We start from the raw sequence: 22015 nt of genomic DNA on the forward strand, positions 1-22015 counted from the left end.
GCAGTACGATGCCACATTTTAGGATCACGCATGCTTCAACAAGGCCCATTTAAATATATATATAGATATCTACTTGCTGAAACGAATCCCGGCGTAGTCAACCTCAACGTGATAGGCACGTTACCATAATCGAATAAAATAATTCGAAGTGGTCTGTATTCTGTCGAAACTGCCAGACGCGGATCGCGATTTCGATCTTTTTGGATCTCATCAGCGCGTCGCAGGCAGAACACAGACCAACTTTTACCTGCTGTCTTAACAGTGCGTTTTAGAAAATACTACAAATGGCGCACTAATTTTCTTTATTGCGCATGTGCAAAATCGTGGACATGCGCACAAAAAATGTAACGAACACGACTATACATTATAAAATATTTAGAAGGGCGCATGCGTGAGGCGTTCTAATACCCATAATGCACCATGACCATGAAGTACGATGGCAAAGTAGTAGGCTTATAAAAAATGGAGTTAAAGAGCACGATACATTATTAGTCTTAAATGATGTTTTGAAGTAGACATTTTGAAATTTAAAGCACATTAAGAAGGATATATTCTTATTATTAACTAATTATGGAAATCAATACGAAAAGGGAATCGCAATGTTATTAACCTGGAGTGTATAGCGAAAATTCTATTCCATAAAATGCCTAGCCAGACGACCTCTAACATATGCAGGCAGATCTTGTATTGCAGTACTTTTAAAATTCAGTGTACGTAAATGTTCTCGGCCCTTTAATTCCTCAAATTATATTAGCTATTTGTTTTCTGGTGAGATAACGTTAAGATTTAATCTCTACACGAACATTAAACAAGCAATCGTATGATAACACGGATAAATTGTACGTATTGGATTCGGTGCAGATTTACATACCTATTAATACACCATGACTTCTTATTTTATATACAATTACTTAACACAAAACACAATATACTGTATGTATTACCTATATTAGGTACCGTTAAATGTATATATGTACTAAAATACTTGGTTATAATTAAGAAAAGGTTAAACTGGGTATGTTGCATTCTAAACAACTCATGAGAAAGGGACTTATTGTTACCATCTTGATCACATGAAGTTATTCTTGTTATCAAAACAACAGTTCAACAAATTTCATTTAAGTGTTTTTGAAACTGTTATTAAAATGATTGTTCTTGATTCTCTTTAATTATCGTAAGCATTAGGTATTCATAGTGTACGAATCTAAATATTTCAAAATAGCTTATCACAATTCATTACAAAAATTATTTTTACATATAAATGTATACTATTGGCGAAAATAAGAGATTTATTATTATTTCTGTCATTCAAATGGGTACCTACCTAATTTTCTGTTTATCTTTATGTTTTTATTATCTACGTTAATCTGCTTATTGATAATAGATATAAGAAAATGCTGAATATTTACTATGTCCTCAATTAGTGATCTGATAATCTGATTGTTTGTATATTATGCATGATATGCGACTAAAAAACTTTTATTTATTCATATGTATTTCTTGACTACCAAAAGTTATAATTCAACAAAAAGTTAATCTCCTTAAGCCTTTGCATTAGTATTTTGTCTAATTGTAAGTTATACCGTCCTGTCCAGAACATTTTGGGGGGGGGGCGGTCAACATGGAAAATTTATTAAAAGATATCTTAAAAGTATGCGCAAAATAATTCATTAAAAAGCTAATTATTTTTTAAGTAAGAAATCAAACGTTTTTTAATGAAAAAGTATCTGTTTCTTTATCGGTGGGTATATCAATATCATGTCAATAACATCACGGGTTACAATACCAATAAATTTTGAAATATCGATAGTCTATTTCTTAAATCACTTTAAGAAGGGGTTTAAATTTAGTGTTGCCCAAACGCAAGAACAAGACGAGACTTAGCCAGTCTTGGTCTTGGTCTTGCTAAAAATACGCGGTCTTGTTCTTGGTCTTGCAAAAACGCAAGAACAAGACCAAGACTGCAAGACCAAGACTGAATTTGGGCAACACTATTTAAATTTCATCACAAAATTCTGGAAGAGAGGTTTCAATCTCCGGTAAAGGTTTAGATTATCATTTTAGATTTTAGATTAGGGTGGGGGCAGGGAGGGGGTTGAAAGAGGAGGTCTTCCCCACCACTGTATCATAAAAACTTTGCGGCGGTCTCACCCCCATGAAAAGTTATGGGGGCACAAAGTTTATTATTTTGTTGATTTTCATATGCTTGTGGGTATGTAAATGTACGCATATTCATCGGTAATATGCCTTTATTATATCCATAATATACTTTGAAGTGCAATAGTACCGAGGATGATACGATCTTACGTAAAATAGTACCGGGAATAATATAAGTACAATCTTACTACAAAGAAATTGGGAAATGTAGATATCGAGTTTATGACATAACTATTAAAAAAATTTTTTTTTGGCGCTTTACTAATTTTATCAATATTAAAAATGTTGGATAATTAGTAATAATAAGTAATCTATTAAATTTTATTAGACTTTATAGCGTATGAAAATTGGAAAATTACAGAACTTTGCAACCCCATAACTTTTTNTTCATATTCTTTGATACAGTTTTTTGCGTCTCATAGAATTCCTAAGCGTACCTACCTATACACCGAACTGTTACACCTAACTACTCAGTGAAATAGCGCTAAGTCCTAGCTGCAAGACGCAAGAGTCTTGCAGGCTATGTCTTGTTCTTGCTCAAGTCTTGCACGGTCAGTCTTGGTCTTGGTCTTGCTAAAAATACGCGGTCTTGTTCTTGGTCTTGGTCTTGCAAAAACGCAAGAACAAGACCAAGACTGCAAGACCAAGACTGAATTTGGGCAACACTATTTAAATTTCATCACAAAATTCTGGAAGAGAGGTTTCAATCTCCGGTAAAGGTTTAGATTATCATTTTAGATTTTAGATTAGGGTGGGGGCAGGGAGGGGGTTGAAAGAGGAGGTCTTCCCCACCACTGTATCATAAAAACTTTGCGGCGGTCTCACCCCCATGAAAAGTTATGGGGGCACAAAGTTTATTATTTTGTTGATTTTCATATGCTTGTGGGTATGTAAATGTACGCATATTCATCGGTAATATGCCTTTATTATATCCATAATATACTTTGAAGTGCAATAGTACCGAGGATGATACGATCTTACGTAAAATAGTACCGGGAATAATATAAGTACAATCTTACTACAAAGAAATTGGGAAATGTAGATATCGAGTTTATGACATAACTATTAAAAAAATTTTTTTTTGGCGCTTTTCTGGCTCTTATTTTTATCAATATTAAAAATGTTGGATAATTAGTAATAATAAGTAATCTATTAAATTTTATTAGACTTTATAGCGTATGAAAATTGGAAAATTACAGAACTTTGCAACCCCATAACTTTTTTATGGGGGTGTGAACGCCGCGCAACTTTTTATGGTGGTTTACTCAGGAAGACCTCCTCTTTCAACCCCCTCTGCCCTTTACCTAACCTCCCCCCTGTAACCCCCTCCTCTGGTTCTGGCGGTGGTAATTAGAATTAGAATTAGTCTGTTATATAGATATACAATAGTGGCTCAACCAAAGTCACTCCACAATTTTGCATTTCTTTTTTTTTTGTGTCATACGAATACCAATAATCGTATGACTTTATTTTTCTTTATATTTATATTTAAATGTAGTCTATAATTGTTCTTCCATTAGTTTTCGTGGCGTTTCGACCGTCAATTTCGGTCATCTTCAGGCTAAAATTTTAATACGATAAAATATAGTGAATGATTAAATCAATTATTTAAAAATCCATCATTTAATCATTCTGACAAATCCATTAATTAAATGATAAAAATGTACAATGTTAGTTTAAGAACTTTTATGTTTTTATTATATTTTATCATATTGAAGATGACCGAAATTGATGGTCCAAACGTCGCCATATTAATATGTAATTAGAAAATAAAATTAATTGGTATTGGCAGAATTGAATTTGAATTTTTTTTTGCATTATTAATTAATGGGTATTGGACAAGTTCCGGTCAAAGCTGCTCGTTGGAAATGCGTCAAGCATATGTGTACATTTATGCAAATAGGAGATTTTTGTGAGAGACGACGCTCGTCTAAAATGTTTATTATGTATGTATATACATAGCTGCTTGTACTTAAATGTACATATATGCATCTCTAATTTTGAATTCAATAAATTTAAGTGGAAATGCAAGATTGTAGTGTGCATAAAGACTCCTGTGAGTTACTGTCAATTATTCAGCTATTTATTTGAATTCGGTATCACAGTGGTACTTCTACATCTTATTGTTTATTCTTGTTTTACTTAAAATAATTTCTTTTTGGGTTAGTATTGTATTATGATAACAAGAGTGTTGATTTTGGTTTTAGATTATTGTTAGGCATCTGTTTTAAATAAATAAGTATCTATTTATTTATCATATCTATTTTGTGAAGCGTTTGTTATTGTATTTGACTTTGTATGTATGCAGTTACTGTGAATGACAAAAACTATGTCTTTATATGAATTAGGATTAGAAACTTTAAGTCAATATTTCTCTCGCAAGTGCTTGAGGGTTAATAATTACATAATAGCTGACAATTTTTATTTTACAAGAAAAACTTCTAGTATTACTAAATTGTCATTTTGTGTAAGGACGCTGAAAGAAAATATAAATGGAGTCTTATAGAAAATCAGAGATACGTTGGAACATTCTGCGGAGAATGTAATGTATATATTTGTTTTTCAAATACACAGGTACTATTCTTGAGTTTTACGATTTAGATAAGAAAACTGCATCAGTTTTGTAATTAAATCGGCCCTATCTCAAGATTTGTTCTTTCTTTCGTAGCAACATCAAACATTTTGAAGCCACAGAAGTGCATATTTTAAGTTTAGCATTATTTACAAGCTAAAAATAAATTAAATACATCAATTTCTACTTAAAATTTGAGCGATTGTAAAATATTTTTCATTTCTTTGTGCTAAATATATGTAAACCTTCAAGTTGAGTGTGTGGAAACTCAAAAGAACGAGATACGGGTTTTTAAATATGTCTCTTTTTTACTGACATAGGGAATCGAGATTGTCAAATCTGTTAGGAAAATGGTGTCAGATATACATTGTACATCCTACTTAAACTGCCGATGGTACACTTTGCAACCTCTGTTTATGTATTTACTTCAGGGTAGGAATTCTATGATTTTTGAGTAGGAAATGGAACCAGTAAATTTATTGTTTAATATAAAATTATTTAGAATATATACTTAAATACTTTTTTGGTACTTTAGTTTGTATTTGAATACTAAAATGAATTTTATTGGAAATACTGGAGCAGTTTTCAAATGGTAGCTATACTAACATAAGAGTATTCGGAACTCTCCAAATTTTGATGGATGGGTACCGTTATCGATGATCCAATCGCAACTGAATCATGATGAGATTTCGTTAACTGTCAGTTATCTACAATTACTTTCAGAAACAATGTCGTTGGGAAATAGTGGATTATTGCCAGCCTACAAGAGTTGTCTACAATGATTATTCCTCCATTTGTCCCATAATATTTGAGATCAGCAGTCGACGTCTTCCCCTAAAGAAGTTTAGGAGTAGACGCTGACCGTTTTACTTTTTACAATCTTTTTAACCTTTAATGACGTTAAATGTTCTACGTTATGTGTGTGAATTTTACACCAAGGTGCTATACCATAGTTATTATTTAGAAAGTCTTTAACATATGCAATGCATTTTTGTGGCTCTTAATTAGTTGATTGCACTCATTCTGTATGTATTCATTAGCTAAAGGTTTCTCCCAGTTTAAGCTCACTTAAATGAGTTTTACCTAGCTTGTACTTGATCGTAGCTTATAAAAATTGTATTGGGAAAATTTTTTCAGCGTTTTATCTATATTCTAACATTTAAATGGGTAAAATTGCGATAGCATCATTGTGTATACCGAATTGGAAAATGCTTTGTAACGTCATTGTGTGAACGTATTTTGGTGCAACTTTTTTATTTTATATTTTTGTTCAGTTTATGTAAATAGATATTAGAGCCTCTTTTTACAAAAATTCCTAATAAGTGTTGCATTCCGGATTGTAAAGAAAACTACACTACTGAAAAAATTGATGGCATTCTTCAAAAATAAGAGAGAAAAGTCAGCATTTTGCGCTTTTATATAGATAAACGATTCTTGTTTTGAAACTTTGTTTTCTTTTTACAAAAAAAATCAAATGGAATGTAAGAGTTCAGTTCACATGTGGCAGCCTCGTTTTTATTGAAAGCCCTTAAAAAACCATAAAGTGATTTAAATTATGCTTTTAATAAAAGAGCATTCGTATTGATGGTGCGCTACCTCAGTTTGTACTGCTCGCCTACTTCTGATGACGTCACGCCAGAGCACCGTGGCCTTCATAGTCTAGGTAGTATTGATTAAAGGCGCAAAGTGTACCATTACAATTTAAGTACTTGAGTAGGGATTCTGATGGTATATATAGTAGGAAATACCGCATATATGGCGAAAGGTGTGCAGAGCGTTATGCCCCCTGTTTTACTTGAAATATATAATAACCGTTATTACAATAAGTGAAGAAAAAGAGACGGCTACATACCGCAATCCTTAAATCCTACGAAAATATACATCCTTTTAAGCATCTCTTATGTACATTGGTGTGTATACTTTTTTGTTGTTATTGTACATTAATTAGATACTTGATACAATATGCTTTGTAAGCATATTCAACGAATAGAAAGCATGAACGTTTCAATTGCGCCTTCCTTAAGCATTTACATAACTCACCATAAGAAGTTATCAATTCAATCAATNGAAATTTTTAAGTGTTCTGAAAACCTCTGAAAATAACCTGTAATTTTGGTAGTTTTACTATTTAGTTTGACCGATGTTGATGTTATTACATTACATTTATATCGATCCCCGAAACAAAGTCAAAAATTTTTGTAATTTCCTATGGGTGACATTGAAAATGGACTACTTCAAGTTGTATAAGTCTTACCAGAAAAATTGCGGCTAGAGATCCGCTTAGTGTTTAAAAGGTGTAGAGAAAAAGAAAGGAAGATATTAGAAAAGAGGCAACATTTCGTCTTTAAGAAATATTTGTATCGTCATTTGGCAATTATAGAACATATATCCAAATCATTTACAAATAGAAAGCTTTAACTGCCAAATACGCGTATTAAGAAAAGAAAGTTATCCTAAAGAACCACGCTTACTTCTATTTCTTTTGTCTCCTGTGAAGCTCATGGTACGCCCCAACTCGCCTTTGACGGCTTTCAGAGATTTAAGGATCTCTTCAGGATCTCTCAACATTCTGGTACAGCTGCTCCTTCTTCTATCGCGAGAATAGGAAGCAGGAGGAGGAACAGCCGGAGCTTCTTCTTGTTGCTGTTCTTGTGGTGATTGAAAAGAAGACCTTCTGGACCCTGGAAGTGATTTGGAGAAGTCTTTGCCTAACTGGTATACTTCCACCTCGAGTTGTTCAGATTGTGACGAGCCTCTTCTTGATCCCCACGCATGATCTGGGTGCAATAAACTGGTACATTCGCCTATAGAATCCACGTCATCGGAAACGCTTCTCTGACTACTAAAGTCCGTTCTGCGGCTCATTCCAGTCAGAGAACCACGGGGAGAAGTGTGCGGAGATTTTCCACTTCTAGGCTTTCGATCTTCCAGGCGACACCAAACTGCACGATCGTCTAAAAAGGCCTTTTGCAGGTCGACGGAACATTCACCAAGAAAGCTTGGTTCATTTTGTGGAACTAAATCCCACAAGATTACATCCAAGGTTCGTTCCATTAATTCATCCCCGGGAACGCCTGGAAAGCTTAAGTTCGCATTCCAGATGGGGTTTTGGCTGGCTGGAGCTACCTCAGTTTGGACGCAGTGTTGATCGTCCCTATTAGAAATACGGAATATAATTAATTTGATAACCATAACTATTAAAATAGTGAAGTTGATGACAATTATGCGAATGTGTGCCACTTGGTTGAACATGTTAAGTAAACTAAATATGAAAACACTCGGTTAGTTTCATAATATTTAATTTTGATTTGACAATAATGTTTCGGCTGTTGGGCCATTTTCAAAAGGAGTGGAGTGCATTCACCTAAGTGCAGTTGCTGACGAAACTTTTGAACTTTTGCCCACGGACCATCAGCGGGTATCTTTAATTCCAAAATGGATTTTGGCCTATATCAGAATTAAATATTTGTGAGGTGAGTCAACTGTTTTGTTCCTAATCAGTATTTAGTGCAAATTTGATGTTAGGAAATAATTAAAAAAAAAAGGTTGATCTAATTAACGTACGTTAGTGGAAGCAGAGCAATTCTTGCGTAGGCTTCGGGAAGAGTACCATGACCCAAACTTTCGTCCCGTGGAGCTAAATCATCTGCAGCAAGTACTGCAACAACCAACTCCTTACGTTCGTCATGGTACCATACTTGTATTTGCACTCTTCCAGAGATTTGTCTTTCTTTTACTATTTGTTCCTACAAATCACAGTGATCCCTGTATTATGATATCAATGAAATAGTAATATCAGATTTACCTATGTATACTATTTATTCGTAGTTAGCGCCATAATTCTTAGACATTTACCTACATCGGAATCACATTCCATTTTTCTTTTTAGGGCTATGAAAAATTATGGCGCTCACCACATGCTACAGTATTAAAATTACTTTTTAAAATATAGATTTAGTGTCCGACCGAAAGTTCGGTTTCGGTCGAGTTTCGGCAAAAAAACGAGTTTCGGTTTCGGCGGCAAACCTGCCGAAACTACGACCGAAACCGAAACTGCGTTCGGGAGTTCTCGCGCTCTGCTCGGTCATGTTCGGCGCGTTAAAGTCTACCCAAGCGAAGTATACTATACTTACTCAAATAAACATCTCACCTATCTTAAGTATTTTTAAGGCGCAATCAAAGTATTTCCTTAAATGAGGGGTTGTTATGTTGATTTTGATTTGATTATCAATAAGTGAAAATGTCAAAGACTTCAGAGCTGTGTGATTTAAAGATAAAAAAATAAAACTGACTGATTATAATAACGTTTTCTTTATTTTTCTCTCAAAACATGGTCCTTATAAGGAAGTTTCGGTTTCGGTTTCGGCCGAAACCTAGACCGTTGCCGAAATTCGGTTTCGGTTTCGGTTTCGGTCGTAAAAACCAGTTTCGGTCGGACACTATATAGATTGAAAAACTACTTTTTTTAAATAAAATTAATTTAAATTTGAATGTTTGATAAATTTTTTCTTGTTAGGCAAATCACTCACGAAATTTCAATTCGTAAATACCAAATATTTTATCTAAAGGTGACCAAGATCAATGAACATATGTGGTATGTACATAGTTGTAATAGTTATATAGCATCTTCAACTAACACTGAGAAGCTGGCAAGAACATGCATGGGTAAACATAATATGTAACAATTACAGCATTAGTAAGCAATACATTGTAGGGCACTTTAATTGCAATTCTCGCATAATATACTGCTGCAAAAGATTAAAGGAACACCTGTTTTTCATAAAATAATATTAAATTCATACTGGTGTCGCTTTGATATAGAGCTCAATAAAGTTTGAAATGGTTTCTTTTCGATAGTGTTATCCACAGATTTAAAAAATTCAATTTTTCCAAAAAATTTAGCGAGGAAGTTTCGAAAGTTATTTTGTGGTAGTATTTAATCAAATGCGCGGATTGAAATGAAATCCGTGGTCCCAGGGCATGCTATGCAAGAAGAACATGTTATTTCCTTTGAGAACACTTAACATCTTGACTAACTCCTGGAGTTACCACGCTGGATTATCGACAGGCTATCGAATACTCCAAGAGATTCCACAAAAGGAAGAAAATCCTGAATGTACAAGTATCGACCTTGAGCGGTGAAGTCATGCGCAGTCGAAGTGAATGATCATCAAGTGTCAATGCAGCTTCAGTACAACCGCAGCGGAACTAACTGTACGTCGTCGCAACGTTCCTTGAGGATGCGGCAGGCGGCGAAACATCAGATTAACGATTCCATCGGTGTTCTCACCGAAAGAGATACGATCTTAGACCACGGCCATCAAGTCCGAATATCAAGCCGACCATGAAAACCTGATTCCTTTCAATAAAACCAATACTCAAATGTTAACTTTGCGAGTTAAGGTGGTCATTTTGCGGAAATAAAATTGTTTTTACTCGTGCATCTGATCAAATATGAGAAAAAAATAATTAAATTTTGAGGCTTCCTTCCCTGCTAAAGTTTTTTGGAAAAATTAAATATTTTTGAAATCGTGACTATACCACCGAATAAAAGAAACTTTAAGCTATCATTATGTTTGACGTAACTCTCACTACGAGCTTTGGTTGTAAAGTTAGAGCAGCTGGAAATTAGTAATCTTATATTTATAAAAAATAGCCGTCCCTTTAATTTCTGATAGGTACCAGTGTGGATTAAACTATATTCCAAAACAAAAGCAGTTCTCTAGTTAATTTTGAATATGGTGCCAAGTAAAATGCTCTACTTTTTTCCACCTGTTAACTACATTTTGTAGCCCGAGCAAGAAGGTAGAAGAAAATTATAGAGATAAACAAACAGGACAATAAGCGTGCCAGTTGGGACAGAACGTTGTTGTGAACGCGTACCTAAAAAAGAGAGTGATATCCTTTTGATCCATCTGGCTCTTCCAATTTGATCGACTGTCCCAGCTGACACTACACTGAAGTAGTGCATAATATAAATATAATTACATGAAAAACACTGTGTACGTGTACTCTTGTACTTTAATTTGAATTGTTTATTTCTATATCCCAATACTGTTTGTTATTTCGATCTTCACATTTAAAACAATCTATTGCAAAATTTGTAAAGGATAAATTATATAAACAAAAACGAACAAAATATAGAAGAAATATTTTAATACATCATTTTGGATATTGTCATGACATTTGTATATGTATAACCATTAAATACTACTTTTATTACAGTGTAACAAAAAAATTCTGCAACATTGCACAACTGTAGGCAAAATTGTATCGAAAAGGCCACTGTTGTGCAAAGTTGGAGAATTAGATTATATAGTTAACTATTTATTTACCTTTTATGTAACATTTATTATAACATCGATGTCTTTTTTACGTCAAGTCTAATGTATATAAACAGTGAAAAGCAATTAGTATGTAGGTTTAGTTATTAGTTTTCAGTTTTCATTGTTAGACAACAAGATTGTATTTACATGCGTACGACATCAGTAAGTAAAGGTAGTAAGAGAAAATTTAGCGAGATTAATAAACTTGATCCCAGTATCGTCTAAATTACGTATTGATATGTATAGGGAAGAGTGTGTATTTCATATTCAAAGTACGTAGATGCAAGAAGGATGTGTAAACAAATATTTTTAATAGATTCCATACTTAAATTTTGGCAAGACAATTTTAATTGCAAGTTATTAGCAGTATATCGTTGTATACTGATGTATACCGTTAGATATGGTATTTTATATGATGTATGAGAGGGCCTAACGAAGGTATTTATTTGCCAAAATTGAGCTACGATTCAGTCTATTTCCTGGTTTGATACCGAGTCCGCCTGCCCAGGTCTCAGTTTTACTGTGGTTTCCATGGATCACTTAGGCAAATGCCAAGACAGTAACCTTTTTCAGATAATCTTTCGTTTTCTGTTTTCATTTCATCCATCCAGTCTTTCTCTTCCCAACCACCATCTACCCATCTGAAACGAGGTGCAAAGAGCGGAGGAACTGCCACAGCATTTGCAACTTGTTTATCGGTTTGATAACTAGATACCTCTGTAAGACCCCAGTCGTAGAGTCAAACACTGTGAAATACTGCATCTAGCAGTAGATATCAGCACAAATTACCATAGGTCTACTGCCAATAACTTGATTTTGATTAGCTTGCTTTTACGGAGCAAATACGGTTTAGTCGGTGGTTTATTCAAACTACCTATGGTGTGTTGATAATAACCATTATGCTTGAAATTCACGTTTGGTGATTGGATCAATTAATGTTTTCTAATAATTTTCCCCCAAAATTATAAGTCAGTATTCAGAATAAAATAAATTATGACCAAAATTGCACTTTTAACTTCAACAGTTAGTAGATAGTATATTTGACATCAAGTTAGAAAAATTAGTCATTCTATGACGACACTGTATTCAGATCTAGGTGTATAGAATTTTTCAAAAACTATGCACTAGTGCAGTGCAATCAGCTTAGCCCGCTCGGTGCGTATTCCAAATAGTTTAGTAATTGAAGCAACTGAAAATGAAACTGTGATTCTATGAAGTACGGACAGTCACATATGATGAAATACATGGGCCTTGTTTGTGTTCGCACCTTTACAAAAATGGGGCGGGCTCAGTCCTGCTGTAGAGGATTATTTGCGTGAAAATTCCCTTGCTTTTTTGTGAGATTTTTGTCAAAGGAATACAAAATAGAAAATTATCTACAACTTAATAATGCAGTAACTTTGACGACAGTATAAAGACTAGACTGAAGACTTTGGGCTCATTGCTCCTGTTTATACTTTATATTGTAGAGGAATTCAGCTTAATAAATTGCATTTAAGTAAATTAACCTTGGAGTGATGAGGAAGAAGTGGGCGAGAATACATACTAATGCTTAATATTCAGGAGGGCACCGATTTGATTTCGGATCAATCTACCCTGGTCTACTCTGGTCTATGCTTTCCTGTCCTTTACATAGATGAACATTCCACAGATAAACATTCACTTCATTTCGTCCGTCTCATTTTTTCTCACCCCAATCACCATCCATCCACACCTACGATTCCTAAAGGGGGCTTGAAGAAGGCATTCCAACGTCCCGCTGTCCAGAGGGATTGATCGCCCACCAGCATTACTAGCGGGTGTTAATGAAACATCCAAAACTTTTTTCATTTAATTTAGCATGAGGCCTGCCTATTTATCGACTTATAACTTGAGCACCTATTGATACTGGCCGAGTAAATATATGACGTTTCATACTTTTCTCTTGATTGTATCATTTATTTGACTAATGGAAACCATCCCTAATGAACCCAAAACGATTAATCGGGTACGAAGTTCACATACAAATACTTTTGTACTTTATACTCATAAGATTCTAGATAGCGAGGTGTTGATTGGCAACTGAAACTAGAACAACTTCTATGGTATATGGTAAGGTGTGGAAAGTATAAGTTGCCGCCATCTTATAAAGTAAATTGTTTATGTTTACGGCTTAATGATAAATAAATAATAATGCTAAAGAATAAGAAAGCCTCACAACGTGCCTCCTAAGTATTTGCAAAAAGATTCAAACTGAAGTGATGTCAGGAATACCATGTTAATATAGGTCAGCAAGTAAGTTTAGGTGGGGTTCGGATGTTTTTGAAAATTTTTGTTGAGGTTCAGAAAAAATTGATAAGAGTGGTGCTCAAAGCTCAAACATAATTTATTATTTACAGAAAATATTTTTAAATAACTTATTTGCGTAATTTATTTTAAAAAATTTTTGGCAGTCCAGTTTTTGACCTTTCACGGTCCGGCCCTGGACTGCGGTCCGCCAGTTACTGACCCTTGATCTAGACAATCCCCCTCAACAAAAAAATCAATCGAGAATGCATTATTATCTTTACCTAACAACCTCTAGCAAATATTGTTTCATTTTATTTTTGTTAGGTGCTAATTTCAATATTAGTTAACCTATTAGTTTACATATTAAATGTTATTTAATAGTTAAAAATCGCTAAGCCATACAGATAAAGACTTTTATAAGATGTGATATCTGAAAAAGTCTACCTAGACCTCGAAGCAATGAACGATTTTGCTTCAATATTAATAACCAGCAGTTTACTTCGATTATTTTCTTTCATCATTATATGCGCTGACAGTTTTGCAAGAATTGGTTATTGATGCTGACGAATTTCAGCGCCATTGTAATCGGGGTTTTAGCTGTAGACTATCGGCAAAGTCGGTATGTGTAAGTTACCGGAAATGTATAAATCTAGGAATTGTAAACAATTCCGAGGCTAATTAGGAAACGTATAAAATATTTTTTTTAAAGATTTTTTAATATACACATATCCTAGGAAATGTATACATTTCCTACATTTCCTAGGAATTGTATAAAATTCGGATATTGTACTAGGAAATGTATAAAACTGATGATTTCTGCGAATAAAACGAATAAAACACGTTAGTAAATTGAGACTCAGAGTTCTCTGTGTTTACGCGATTCTAGTGCAATCGCCTGATGTATATGTATTTGTGACGTTACTGTTTGGTTAGGTTAGGTTTGGAGATGTATATGCATTAGTGACGTTATTGTATGGTTATTAGGTAGATTTATGACGGACTGGAGTTTATCTAATGTCCTTGCTCGCCGAAGGGGGGGCTGATATGTTGAAATAATGTCTTTGAAAGGTATGCTTCATTATGATCCCCGTGCCCAACATGTATGTACGAAAATGATCAGCATTATCTCCTCTACAACATACTAAAAATTCAAGGTTATCGTGTTTGCTGAAACAAAGATGACCTTGTCACATTATCTAATATATTAGCCCGCCTCTGGCGGACAGGGGCATTAAATAAACTCCAGTCTGTTATAAATCTCCCTAACCAAACAATGAGCCTTCTATGGATATAGGTGCATCTCCAAACAGCCTGCCGTCTTATTGCCTATTGAGTACTACCTGTAATACATTTCTCATTGCTATTTAGAAAATGTATAGATTTCCTAGGAAATGTGTCTAATATAATTTAATTCATACATTTCCGGGCGATTTTAGGATTTATATACATTCACTAGGAATTGTATACAATTACGAATTTCATACACTTCCGGTAATATGTATATGTCCACCATTTTTGCAAACGTTTGCCAATTCCAGAGACCGTAACTTGGCAACCATTAGTTGCCGTAATGACTTCGCTATCTAGAATCGTACGCGGATAAGATATCTGTGCGTATCCCATTAATTATTGTCGGTTCATTATTTACAAAGTTATTCCATTATGAAATAATTTTGCTGTAACTAAAATTTTGTCCGGACTAGCAAATTTAACCTACAAATGAAGAACTATCATTATTAATCTTGTTTCAATGTTTTTTCTGTCCTAGTGACGTACCTTTTACAAGTGGTTATTTAATGAGATGATGATATTAATGACAATTATATTTTTCAACAAAGATACACCTGTTTTTCATAATTTTTTAAATCTTCGATGAAGTTATTCTTTTGTCTCTGCGTGCTTTGCGTCTCCATTGTAATTAATTACTGACCGAGGTTTTAATCATTCACAAGTTTTGCTTCATATCATTCACATTTGACTTAAATAGAAGCTCGAATACCACTTCCATGTGTAAGGAGTTATGGAGTGTTTAATCTGTCATTCAAGTCTAAAGATGCGTATAAGTGATGGATGGGGATGGAACGGGAAGCAAAGGCTACAGCATTGGCAAAATACCCTACTTTGGCATAAACAGAACTTGCACATCTGAAGTTTTGATGCGGCATGTTACCGATAAGCATTCGTAGAGGAAGAAGCTTTTTAGTAACACAAGTCAGTGGCGCAACATCGAAGTATTAATGTGGAGCCCAATAAAAATTTTACGCAATTATATGCATCACTGTTAAGGAAATGAGAGTTAGGAAAGTCTTCCTCTGGTGGAAAGGGGAACTATTACGTAAAGTATGTAAATAATAAATTAACCTCAAAAAAGTTTTCTTTAACCTTTTGAGGTTTCCATACTTTCTATTAGTAAAATGCGTTTCTCACCTTCTAACTCTCACCCTCTCAACCCTTTCCTCTCATCACAATTCTCCCTCTCTCTCTCTCTCTCTCCTCCTTAAAACCTAAAAAAAGTGACTGAGATATGATACTAACGAATGTAGTTAGGCTGGGTTACGAGCAAGAGTTAACTGTTATGTACCAGAGGTTACGGAGTATGCACCAAGAATGAATGATTTCCTTGATTTGCATGCGCTAAGTGATTTGTACAAATTACTTAGGTTATGGTCAGAAAGGATACTTTGATTGGCTTGTGTGAAATCTACGCACCAGGAATGTATGCATATGCTATGCATGAAAGGTTTACGGTGGGAAGGGGTTTCCTAGTTTTCATGGTCAAAGTCTTTGTAGTTTCTTCTTTAAGACATTATCTATTACAACAAAAATTTAGCTAGAACATTTGAACTGTTGCAGACTTCCGATATAACGAATTTTTTAGATCCTTCACTTATGGGCTTTCCTTCGAAGTATCACACCTCTTGGTGTGCGTTGCTCCAAATACCAAAGTGACTTAAATGGAAACGTTGTTTCTGTTTTTAAAAGGTTATAATTCTCATCACAAATTAAAGAGGGGTGCGTGTTAAGTTGCTCCTCGTATTCATCAATTATCCCTTCTACTTAATAATTAATATAATTTGATAAAAAAATCGATACATCTTTTACTACGTCGAATAGAATTTCAGATTCTCNTCTCAACAATTTAGTAGAGGAATAAAGTTGATGGATATTGCTGAAATTCGGTTTACTGACAGAATTAAGTTTTAAACAGTAAGAATTTGCAAGAATTCTTTCTTTCTTTTCAGTTATGGAAAATTTAAAAATGACCAGAATGCCTATGGTATACTTGCCACCACTGCATAAGTAAACAGGAAATTGTTGCTATAGCATCTGATTAACCAATCGATAATTTAATAATTTGATACTTATTTTAAAAATTCTTACTGTACACAATATAAAACAATCGATGCGAAAATAATGATTTTGAAGTGATGGAAAGCACCCTGAAAGAATCAAAAATTTAAATGTTGAATATGTAATCTTTCCTTAATTATAATGAGGAAACCAACGAGTGGTGAAGGGTGCCGTATTTGTTTATAGTACTATATTTTCAAAGTCTGAGCAAAAACGACAGATTTGAATAAAATACGATGGACGGGATTTATCAAGAATCGTCAAATTCCTGGCAGTGGTGACAGAGCTTCTCCAAGAGATTAGAGGTGCAGACTATGGTGAATTTGATCAAGAATGACTAATTCTTCAACTTTTCATAACTTTTTTTATTTTTATTTTTTTTAAACAGTAAAATAGTAAGGAGAATTTTGGTAAAATCCATCACTTTTATTCATTATTCTGATAACTTCTTTGTATTATTCTGCTTTCAGTTTCAACTCATCCATCCGATGGTGTGACGAAATGGTAGTAGAGAATAATTAAACTAATTTTCAAACTTATAAAAGTATTTTCTTTTCTTACGTTAATTTAAAATGGAGTTTTAACATATACGTGCCGATATAGTAAATCAAGTTAAGTAATTAAATCGTTTTTTTCATTACGGTATACGAGGCATTGGTAGGTATACTTACATTCCTGTAGCTAGTATCTTTAGACAGCTTAGCTATTTTGTTTTGGACATGCAACATATAATGCCATATAATATAATTGTAAGACAGTGACGGCTCAAGGGCTTTACTGAAAAGAGCAAAATGGTAAACAAAGGTTATACAGGAAATGTGACTGGTTTCTTCACAGTAATATGTATTTAAAATTAAATATCGTTGGGCTTAAGGATATTGAGATTTAGTGATCGAGGAAGAAGTATACAAAATTCATATGTAACAAATTTGAAAGTGGTTACCATTGTGCTTCTCAATATTAGCCGCCACAAGTTTAGCACATTCACATTGTAGGTAGATATAGTTTAAATGTTCTTATGTAGACTTCACATTTTTTTTAGTGAATTCATTAGCTGTTAGCGGTCGCAATGACAAACTCCTTTTATCATTTTGTAAGCTTTTGAGCGTAGCATGAATCAGAAAATATTTGTCTCAATACTGTACAATAATAAATAATTTATCCTTTTTTATTACACTTCTGGTGTGGAAGGGATTGCCTGTTAAGATCTCACCGAAGTAGTATGTTTTGTAATTAATCTAACCTACGCTACTTGTATTACCTGTTATTCCAGGATGCATTATTAACAATTTAATATTAAAAAATATTTTGTGGTTAATCTTACATTTTCTTCCAAATTAAGGAGAATCGTTCGAATCAGATCCTAACGAGTGTATTGGGAATAGGGGATACCATCCAATTGTAAGGTGAGTAAGAGTCAGGGAATCCAGAGCCACTTCTGCGCCCCCAAGTCCCTGATTGTGTTCAAAACCTCCTTGTTTCTCCCATAACATAACCACCAAACTTCTGCCAAGTACGTCGCATGCATGATATTTGATAGTCTGTTTGAATTGGGGCTCGCATGAGTGTTTTATTACTCGGGTCTTCTTTTTTTGTAACCACCTGTCTCCGTCTCTCAGGTAGCATTTTACATATGTATCAGGAGGTGGATCTTTTTGAAAGATGTGTCTTGCACAAATAACGTCCACTTCCAGTTGTCCTTTGGTCATGAATAAGCCAAGTTTAAGTTCTACTGGTTTCGTGCCAGACAACCGGAAGCCCCTAGGTTTAACCTGACCTGGTCCAAGACGTGGTGGTGAAGCCCTTTGTTCGGGACTACTTGGGGGACTTTCTCTTTCTTTTACAATTTCCACAATTTCAGAGACGTTACTGTCTTTGCGCGAGGAAGGTCTGGTACTGGGTCCTGTTGTAAAGAAATTATAAACAACTCAATTGTAGAGAAGTGAATATTGAAACAAATATAGGAATTTCTTTGTTAGCCAAACTATAACCAGAGAACGAAATTTGAAGGAAGCTAGGATAGATATTAGAACAGCACAAAAGCACATTGATCAAGGAAATATAACTTTCTTTCAGGAAATGATTAATACCGACTTGATGGGGTTCGTTTCGAGGATCTTTAAAGAAGGCTATATTTAAAAATAGAATGTTGTACAACATTTACGTTTCCTCGTTTAAAAAGATCAAAGCAAAAGTAGATCTTCAAAAATACTATTTTAAGTGAAAAGAAGATTAGTTTTACATTAAAAAAGAAATTTTTAAGTGTTCTGAAAACCTCTGAAAATAACCTGTAATTTTGGTAGTTTTACTATTTAGTTTGACCGATGTTGATGTTATTACATTACATTTATATCGATCCCCGAAACAAAGTCAAAAATTTTTGTAATTTCCTATGNTGTGGGTGATAAAAAAAAACTGATATCGAATACGATTTCAGCACTAAACAATACATAAGATTTAGGTAAATTAGTTTAAAAAGTTTTTACAAACATTTTTTTTGTTGGCCTGTGTTATCGTTTACTGAATTGCAGAGAAAGGTGAAATTGTCCCTTTTTGACAAGAATTTTTAATCGAAGGTAGGTATCTCGATAAGAACCGCAGCCGCGTCTACGTACGAAATTTGGTACCTATATTCATGGAGATTGGATGACTTGAATGAAGACTCATTGTTACTAACGATGATGAAAAGGCTGCAATTTTGGATTATGTTGAACTGGATTCTATATCAAACAATAAAAAAATCGAATCTTCTTCAGAAATTTCACGTAGAAGTCTTCAACAAACATCAATTACATCCGTATAAGATAGATTTTGAGAAAGACCCCTTATCGTTACATATAATTTTGTGAGGAGATGAGTGAAAGAATTGTGCGAATAATCCCAATATTTTATATTTGATGTGTATCTCTTTCTTAATGGTTACGCCAACAAATATAATTTCAGATGTTGGAGTAATTTTAATTTAAGAATTATGAGTATTCGCAGTATCTAGAGCACAACTCAACAGGTGTGTCTTATTCAATCTACTCTCGCATTGAGGAGATGTTTGAAAATGACAATCACATTACAGATAATGGTGCATTTCTTCGACAGGATGACGCTCCGCCACACTATGCAGCTCCTGTACGTGACTTTTTGAATCAACATTTTCTCGAACACTTGATTGGTAGAAAGCGTTCAGTTGAATGACCTTTAAGGTTATTAGAATTTTTCATATGGGACTCTTTTAGATCATTTACGGCAGCGAATTGTGGGTGCAATTGTCAAAATAACTCCCAAAATACTGTAAAAAGTTCGAGAGTATGCTAAGCAAAGATTTTATTACTGAATTTACGTGAATGGCTTGCAATATGAACATTTATCTAATAAACTTTTATTTGGTAGGCATATTTAATTATAGTGCAGAATAAAAAATATGTCAGCATGTTTGTAAAGAGACCTGAATTTCCTTAAAATGATGTGTCATTTGACTTTCGAATCATTTAAGATTTATAATCAGAAGATGTCCCTTTTGAAGTTAAAATTTCCAAAAAAAAAAACTGCCGTTAAAAATTTTTTTAGGTAGTGTCGAATTAAACCAGCGCGGGGCCTGTAGCAAATTCTATCAAGGGGGCCTTAGACTGTTTTATGTTAGGTACTTATCGAGTTTATGGTATTAAGTAAAACAAAACTGTTACAAACAAACTTTTCTTGATTTAATTTGGGCAAATTTATAAATAACGCTGTTGATATCGACTTCTCGAAGTAAATCATGTTCAATATTCATTAAAGTGAGGTGATTAAGACGTTGTTGGCTCATCGTGTTCTACAATTCATTTTTAACACGTTTTAATGTTGAGAAAGATCGTTCACCACTGCAGTTGGTGATCATGAGAGATAAATAAATGCGCAAAGCAATTTCAACGTTCGGGAAACAATAATACTGGCTACCTCAGAATTGAGCATTGCAGCGATCTGCATTAATTCGTCGCCCAGACTGTCCTCCAAATCATCTTCGTAAGAACTTACTATAGTTGCAGATTTTTTCAAAATTTCTTCTGGTGTAAGAGATTTTAGCTTTCGGAATATTCCGAAAATGCCAGTAATTTTATGATAACTGTTCATACCATTTTAAGAGATAACTGAATACTTAAAAAATCGGTTGCACCGCTATATTATGTAAGATAACAATACTCAACACAATTACGAAACCACTTTTCTCAAGAATGGTTCATATCGAGTACTATTATTATCATCCAAACATAAATATCGATCATTCCTTATAGATTGGTAGTCAATAAACCCCTTTCAAATCGGTCGGGTTGTTACGACTAGCACGGAGAAAATATTAGGGAATTCCTCGTTTTGTTTAGCAGAATTGCCAACTTGCGTGTAGTGCGGTGCGAAACATGATTTTTGGTATGACCAGCAGATAGAAAAATAAAATTGTAGTTGATCATTTTGATGAAAATATTTTCTTCTTAGTAATTGTGAGTTGTGACTAAATCTAATATATAAATAATACTTTTTTATGGTCAGAAAATGTTGGTGTGCGGGGCCCCCAAATGCGTGGGGCAAAATGCCATAAATTTGCTACTCTTGCTTCGTGGCTAATCCGGCACTGTTTTTAGGTAAAACGTTTTGAATGCGCCATCCCATATATTCATATACATAGACGCGAGTTTCTACCCCTAAAATAAAATAGCTAAAGGAGCTCAAGAAATAATCACAGCTTCCTTGTTACGATCAAGTTCGGCGGTTTTAAGTTACATTCATAATTTCCTCCTTCTCTCCAGTACCAATACAAATCAAGTTACCATACGAACACTTGCACCAGAATGGTAAGGTGGACGCGTCAATGTTTCTTAGGTTAGATAAGTTTGAATCAGGGATGTTACGGAGCTTCGACTCCGGTTCCGTTAAGTCGGAACTTCCGATTATTTATACACCTTCGGTTCCGACTTCGGCTCCGACACTTTTTAATCGAAGGTTTTAATCGGAGGTCGAAGCATAACGTAGGGGCGGCGCGGCGGCCTGTGTCGACTGTTATGAACAGGTTCATAGTATGAACTTCATACATGTCGCGCGGGGAATCCCCCCGACTTCCACTACGTGCACTGAGCACTCTATCGTCAATTATTTTTTCATTGTTTGTGTTTTATTTTATAATTGAAAATTGAAATGAAAAAAATTTGACTAAATAATGTTTTATTTGTCCTTAAATAAAAATTCTCTCTCATGCCACCACTTCTGACCCTGCCTCCGACTCTGATTCCGACTCCGATTCCGACTCCGATAAAGCAAATTTAAAAACTCCGACTCCGCCTTCGGTTCCGATAAAACTACCTCCGTTACATCCCTG

At 34.3% G+C, this 22015-nt stretch overlaps 1 protein-coding gene across 1 annotated transcript in view; it reads right to left on the reverse strand.

Annotated features, from left to right (window-relative positions):
* Positions 1-7177: 7177 nt before the first annotated feature.
* Positions 7178-22015, reverse strand: part of LOC108745154 (regulating synaptic membrane exocytosis protein 2) — a 100508-nt gene continuing 85670 nt past the window's right edge. Inside the window, exons 8-9 of the mRNA XM_025980906.1 lie at positions 8294-8475; positions 7178-7883 (exon numbers count right to left, since the gene is read on the reverse strand). Of these exons, the coding sequence (XP_025836691.1) occupies positions 7178-7883; positions 8294-8475 (888 nt within the window). The remainder of the gene's footprint in view (positions 7884-8293; positions 8476-22015) is intronic.

The sequence above is a fragment of the Agrilus planipennis genome, unplaced genomic scaffold, assembly GCF_000699045.2.
Source record: "Agrilus planipennis isolate EAB-ADULT unplaced genomic scaffold, Apla_2.0 scaffold4, whole genome shotgun sequence".
In the NCBI taxonomy this organism is placed as follows: domain Eukaryota; kingdom Metazoa; phylum Arthropoda; class Insecta; order Coleoptera; family Buprestidae; genus Agrilus; species Agrilus planipennis.